Source organism: Lontra canadensis, unplaced genomic scaffold (genome assembly GCF_010015895.1).
Source record: "Lontra canadensis isolate GAN:19392208 unplaced genomic scaffold, GSC_riverotter_1.0 scaffold77, whole genome shotgun sequence".
NCBI classification, from domain to species: Eukaryota; Metazoa; Chordata; class Mammalia; order Carnivora; family Mustelidae; genus Lontra; species Lontra canadensis.
Genome location: NW_022631071.1, coordinates 8,421,215 through 8,428,068, shown reverse-complemented (window position 1 = coordinate 8,428,068; position 6,854 = coordinate 8,421,215). Strand labels below are relative to the sequence as shown.

At 36.8% G+C, this 6,854-nt stretch overlaps 1 protein-coding gene across 3 annotated transcripts; it reads left to right on the top strand.

The window, feature by feature from the left end:
• Positions 1-3,774: 3,774 nt before the first annotated feature.
• On the top strand, positions 3,775-6,421 carry PABPC5 (poly(A) binding protein cytoplasmic 5). Of its 3 annotated transcripts, none has more exons than XM_032881810.1 (2): positions 3,775-3,944; positions 4,597-6,421. In XM_032881810.1, the coding sequence occupies exon 2, from the start codon at positions 4,623-4,625 to the stop codon at positions 5,769-5,771; it is 1,149 nt and encodes a 382-aa protein (XP_032737701.1). In that variant the 5' UTR covers positions 3,775-3,944; positions 4,597-4,622; the 3' UTR covers positions 5,772-6,421. The 3 variants fall into 3 exon arrangements, with proteins under 3 accessions (XP_032737701.1, XP_032737699.1, XP_032737700.1); XM_032881808.1 differs by having other exon boundaries at positions 4,485-6,421; XM_032881809.1 differs by having other exon boundaries at positions 3,775-3,955; positions 4,485-6,421.
• Positions 6,422-6,854: the final 433 nt, after the last annotated feature.

The following is a 6,854-nucleotide window of genomic DNA, read 5'->3' as shown; positions in this document are numbered from 1 at the left end:
CTTCCACTCAAGCTGACACATTGCTATTAACTGTAAATAACAACATATGATGGAATGCACTTAGAATGCCAGTTGTTCAGGATTCTTTCCTCATGCAAAACATTTCTCAAATTCTGAAAGACTCAGATGTTCTTTAACCAATTGCCCTAGGAATCTGGGTGGGGATTTTTAATGGATTTAATATATGAATCATATTTACAATAGGCTATACACTTGCCTTTAATATATAATAATAATGACAGAGAAATGTTCTATATCTAATTTTTGTTTTACAGATGCTTCTCAACTTAAATTTTAAAAGGATTAAACAAATGGTTCCCCACCCCCATAAACTTCTGCTTAGCAGAGGGAACTCTTCTAAAATTCACTCATTTTAAACCAGTTCTAAATTTCTGATTTTTTACCCACTCAAAAGTTTATTATAGTTTAGAATCTCTATACTTCAATGACCACAAAATAACCAATAGGTCTAGAAAGGAGTTTATTTTGAAAATAATTGCTTTTAACAATCCAGTTATATCTATAATCTTAGAGAATATATACACAAATGAATTAGAATATGGAAAACATTTGGATGGTTAGATCAAAATAAAATATTGATTTGACTCAGTGATAATATTGTGGGAATTATTCTTTTGGATTTGTGTTATTTTAATATAATATTTGCAGTAAAGTAATATTTTTAAGTAAGAAAAATAAAAACAGTCCAAGATTCTAGCCCATTGTTGACTAAAGTAAAGTTGTAAGGAAAGATGTTTAATATTTTTTCAAAATATGATAAGGTAAGCAGGTGTTCACAAGTGTTTCTACATATTGATTACTGTGGTTATATTATGATACTAATTTTTATTGGTCTATCTCTATTCTATTTTTTGTTTGCATTTGCTTTTTTTCATATAGTCCGCATGTCCTACCTAAGCACGATTCTTATAAAATAAGCACAAGAGTTCAATAAAGAAAATTACTAAATATTTAAGTAACTAATGAGAGTAAATTGTTATCTTTAGTCAAATACACGGTCTAATAGAAAAAGTAAGATGTAAAAAATGAAGCACCACATGAATTTAGCCTGTTCTTATATATCTTTTTAAAACAACATCCATTGGGGTCATGTCCTTCATTTGCATTCTTTGTTATTGCCAGGATCTTTTCCAGCATATTAGTACTGATATAAATTTTGTTTGGATTTTCTTTTAGAGGGGAGGGTTTGTGGAAGAGACTGGATAAGGACCTGAATGTTATAAACATTGATGATTTTCCAAAGTGAGGGAAACACTCTTCTCCAAAACAGTTTCTCACAAACTTTAAGGAGAGATACAGTGGGAAACCTGAGTTGAGTCTAAACTTAAAACATCGTTTCTTGCCATGGTTTAAAGTTGAAAACTTATGTTGAAATTCATAATTAAAGACATTCCGTGCTCATGGATTGGAAGAACAAATATTGTTAAAATGTTTATACTATCCAAAACAATATATACATTTAAGGAAATCCCTATCAAAAAATACCATCGGCATTTTTCACAGTGCTAGAATAAGTAATGCCCAAATTTGTATAGAACCACAAAAGATCCCAAATAACCAAAGCAAACTTGAAAAAGAAAAGAAAGTCTGATGGCAGCACAATTCTGGACTTTAAATTATATTACAAAGCTGTAGTGGTCAAACAGTATAGTACTGGCACTAAAACAGACACATAGATCAATGGAACAGAATAGAAAGCCCAGAAATGAACCGAAAACTATATGGTCAATAAATCTTCAACAAAGCAGGAAAGAATATCCAAAAGAAAAAAGACAATCTCTTCAACAAATGACAGTGGGCAAACTGGACAGCAACATGCAAAAGAATGAAATTGGACCATTTTCTTACACCATAGACAAAAATAAATTCAAAATGGATGTAGGCCTAAATGTGAGCCTTAAAATCATAAAAATCCTAAAGGAGAACATGGATGGTAATGTCTTTGATATCATCCGTAGCAAATTCTTAGATATGTCTCCTGAGACAAAAGAAATAAAGCAAAAATAAGCTATTGGGACTTCATCAAGATAAAAAGATTCTGTACAGTGAAGGAAACAATCAACAAAATTAAAAGGCAATCTTCGGAATAAGAGAAGATATTTGCAATGACATATCTGATAAAAGGTTCGTATTTAAAATATATGAAGAATTTATACCACTCAACAACCCAAAAACAAAAACCCAAATTTAAAAATGGCAGAAGACATGAATAGATATTTTTCCAAAGGAGACATAAAGATGGCCAACAGACACATGAGAAAATGCTCACATCCTTGATCATCCGGGAAATACAAGTCAAAACTAAAATGAGATATCAACTCACACTTGTCAGAATGGCTAAAAACAACAATACAGGAAACAACAGGTATTGGTGAAAATGTGGAGAATGGGGAATCCTCTTGCACTGTTGGTGGAAATACACACTGGTGCAGAAACTCTGGAAAATCGTATGCAGGATCCCCAAAAATTTAAATATAGAACTACCTTATGATCCAGAAATTGTACTCCTAGGTATCTACCCAAAGAACACAAAAATAGTGGTTCAAATGGATATATGCACCCTGAAGTTTATAGCAGCATTATCTACAATAGCCAAATTATGGAAACAGCTCAAGTGTCCATCAACTGATGAATGGATAAAGAATAGGTGGTATGTATATATATGAATATTATATATATTGTATGCACCATTGTATATATACAATGGACTATAACTCAGTCTTAAGAAAGAATGAAATCTTGCCATTTGCAAAGACATGGATGGTGTAAGAGAATTTTATGCTAAAGGAAATAAAGTCAGAAAAAGACAAATATTATATGAAACTGATGATTACTGAAGGGGAGGTGAATAGGGGATGGGTTAAATTGGTAATGGGGATTAGAGTGCACTTGTGATGAGCACCAGGTGTTGTATGGACGTGTTGAATCACTATATTGTCCACCTGATACTAATATTACACTGTATGTTAACCAACTGGAATTTAAATACAAACTTATAAAATAAAATAATCAGTAATTAATGCATAAAGTGCCTATATCTTTACATGTATATTTCATCTGTGAACACTAATCGTACATTTTGTATTGATTCTGCAGGTTTTATCTCCTTCAGTAAGATTTTGTAATTTGTGATTATGGAGATGGCACATTTTCAACGTTTTGTGGCACAAGGTATCATAAAAAAGCCATTTTATGGTTCTCCAGTCATTAAATCTTAGTATTAGTGGAGCAATGAAAAGAATTCTGCCTACTACCTGGGGATAATGTGATTATTATGTTAGAGTTTAATTGAGTAAGGATAAACGCCAAACACAACATGGCCCTATGTTTTATTTGACCCTGTGATCATTCAGCACTGTAATGGGAATCCAGTACAGCTGCCAACTCTGACTTTCCAATTAACTCAGGAAAGTAACCAATCTTACATCTTATTTCCTAAGCAGAAATTGTATTGGGAATTGTTTTTCTATTAAGATAAATAGTATGAGAGTTCTTTCTGCCTAGGTGATCACCTCCTGCTTTGATTTTGGGGTCAGCAGCCTAAAATTAATATTTTAAGATAACAAATAAACACATAATATTTTAAAATAAAAATATGTGGGTTTTTTGTTTGTTTGTTTGTTTTAATCTTGGCACAGAGGAAGCGGGAAGTTACTTAGCAGGGTTCCGGGTTTCCTCACGCCCCGCCCGCCCTACCACAGCTAAATGGTTTTCGTCCTTGGGTCGGTCTGTCCTGTGGAGAGCAATCCACGTCCACGGTCCCTGGTCTGCCCGCCCGCTGCGCATCTGCCCTTCTCCTCTGACTCCGCCCCGCATCTGTCTGGAACCGCCTCCCGCCTGAGCCGACCCAGTGCGAGTCTGCCAGTCAGTCCCTCCGGACCTGCCGCGAGTCTCAGACTGCCGAAATTACCGCGCGTCACTCGGTCCGTACCCGGTGGGCATCTGGGGTATCTGGGCGGTCTCCTGTCTCCAGCGCGTGTGTTTGTCTGTCTGTCTTTCTGTGCGATCCGATCCACCTTCTGCAGCCTGCCTTCCGGCCCCAGCGCACCAAGTGTTTAGTCTGCCCTTTTGCTGACGCTGAGTGTGTTTAGCGGCCTTCTATCTGAGAGCCAGCTTGAGACCGGCCAAGCAGCCGGCGGAGGAATACACGTTTGGCCCTGGCACTGTTAATAGAATTTTACGCCAGCAGGAGCTCGAGGCCTATGTTTATGCAGAAAACAGGTCTCAAGGCCTCTGTCTGTAATGCTGGATGTGGGGTGACAGCCAGCTGCTTGATGATTTCTTACAATTATATGGGGAACAGGAAATTTCTTACTACTGGCTTTTGAAACCGATTTTAAATCTTAATGGGCGGAAATTATAAGTCCTCTTAGGTAGAACAGATTCGTTATTGGGATGCTTATTTGTCTGATGTGTTTGTTCTGAGCCTGCTGACCAGATGTTTCTGAACTTCATTTTCTCAGCCTCAACAGTGATTCTGAGTCTGCTTTTAGCTTTCTTCTCCTTGGCTTTCTTCTGTTTGTGAACAGCTGCTTGGCCCATAGCTTAGAGAAATCAGCTTTTTTTTCTCTCAAGAGAGCCACCTCCCTGTACTCAGAAAGATGGGGAGTGGAGAGCCTAATTCTGCTAGCAAGAAAAAGAAGTACCTAAAGGCTGCCCTGTACGTGGGTGACTTGGACCCAGATGTCACGGAGGATATGCTATATAAAAAGTTCAGGCCTGCTGGCCCTCTGCGCTTCACCCGAATATGCCGTGACCCCGTGACCCGCAGCCCCCTGGGCTATGGCTATGTTAACTTCCGCTTTCCTGCAGATGCGGAGTGGGCCCTGAATACCATGAATTTTGATTTGATTAATGGCAAACCTTTCCGCCTCATGTGGTCTCAGCCAGATGACCGCTTAAGAAAGTCTGGAGTTGGAAATATATTCATCAAAAACCTGGATAAATCCATAGACAATAGGGCCCTTTTTTATTTATTTTCTGCCTTTGGGAACATTCTCTCCTGCAAAGTCGTATGTGATGACAATGGTTCTAAGGGTTATGCCTATGTGCACTTTGACAGCCTGGCCGCTGCCAATAGAGCCATCTGGCACATGAATGGAGTGCGGCTTAACAACCGCCAGGTGTATGTTGGCAGATTCAAATTCCCAGAAGAGCGGGCAGCTGAAGTCAGAACCAGGGATAGAGCGACTTTCACCAATGTTTTTGTTAAAAACTTTGGAGATGATATGGATGACGAACAACTGAAGGAAATCTTTAGTGGCTATGGGCCAACTGAGAGTGTTAAGGTAATAAGAGATGCCAGTGGGAAATCTAAGGGCTTTGGATTTGTGAGGTATGAGACACACGAGGCTGCCCAAAAGGCTGTATTAGACCTGCATGGAAAGTCCATCAATGGGAAAGTTCTATATGTAGGGCGGGCACAGAAGAAAATTGAACGATTGGCTGAGTTAAGACGAAGATTTGAACGACTGAGATTAAAAGAAAAAAGTCGGCCTCCGGGGGTGCCTATCTATATTAAGAACCTGGATGAGACCATCGATGATGAAAAACTGAAGGAGGAATTTTCTTCCTTTGGATCAATTAGCCGGGCCAAAGTGATGGTGGAAGTAGGGCAAGGCAAAGGGTTTGGTGTTGTCTGCTTCTCCTCTTTTGAAGATGCTACCAAAGCAGTGGATGAGATGAATGGTCGCAAAGTGGGCTCCAAGCCCCTGCATGTTACCCTGGGCCAGGCCAGGCGCAGGTGGTGAGAATAAGAATGCTCAATTTGTTTCAGCCTTAAGCTGATGCCTACTTAGTTTGGGCTACTTTGTGATAAGAGGTTATTTTATTCCAGGTTTTTTTTTTTAAGTGAATACTTTGTTTTGGGGAAAAAAAAAGTGAAACTAGAAAACCTTGTTCATTTTAGTGAAGAACATAATTTCTAATTGTAAAATTGTCATTTTTGTACTATCTTTTGATAAAATATCCTTAGGAATATATAGAATAAAATTCATCTCTCCACATAATTTTTTTTTTCCTAATTCAGTCCAGGTAAGGTTATTGGTTGAATATAGTTCCTTCCTTATTCCAGTTATAATACTAAATATAATTGCTTCTATGAAAATATTCTCTAAATAAACAATATTTCTGAATCTATCACACAGAAAACTTCTAACTTGCTTTTTGGAAAATCAATAGAGCAGGGGAAAATGTATGTGATTCACTTAACATTTGTGCATAATTTTACCTTATTATTTAAAATGAATATTATTTTAAAGAGATGTGAGTTTCGTTATACATTTTTTTCCCTTTTCTACAATATTGTGGGCATACCACAGAGTTGACAGTGGCTTTGACTAAGTGTTGGGAGTTTTCTTTAACTTCATGCCTAGAGAAATAAACATATTGGTGTTTTCTCAATTAACATTTTAAGCATAATTAAAATGAGTTTCATCTTAAAGATCTTTCCTGAGAGATTTAATATATGAAGATAGTCTAAGGAGCATTCTTGCCACTCATTTTTTAAACTCCTTAGTAGTATAGATGGGTCATGTTAAAATAAAGAAAAAGATGAATAACTGCATTGAATTGCCTTTACCTATAGATAATTTTAAAATTTTACCTCCATCTCTATAAAGTGTCAGTATAAGGGTAAATAATCCGTATAGTGATGTTGAAAAACTACATTGAAGAATATCTTCTATTAAACTTGTCATTATCTCTTGTAATTTTTTGAATACATCCATGTGATAATATTCACATATCTATCGAAAGTAAGGAAAAGCTTGTCTCTTGTGATTAAATCATATGCCTCCATCTATTATATGAGAGCTATTAATCCAGTATGGTTC

Bases quoted from the DNA above. Each gene is read 5' to 3' on its own strand.
- PABPC5 (XM_032881810.1), top strand. From the start codon at position 4,623: ATGGGGAGTGGAGAGCCTAATTCTGCTAGCAAGAAAAAGAAGTACCTA.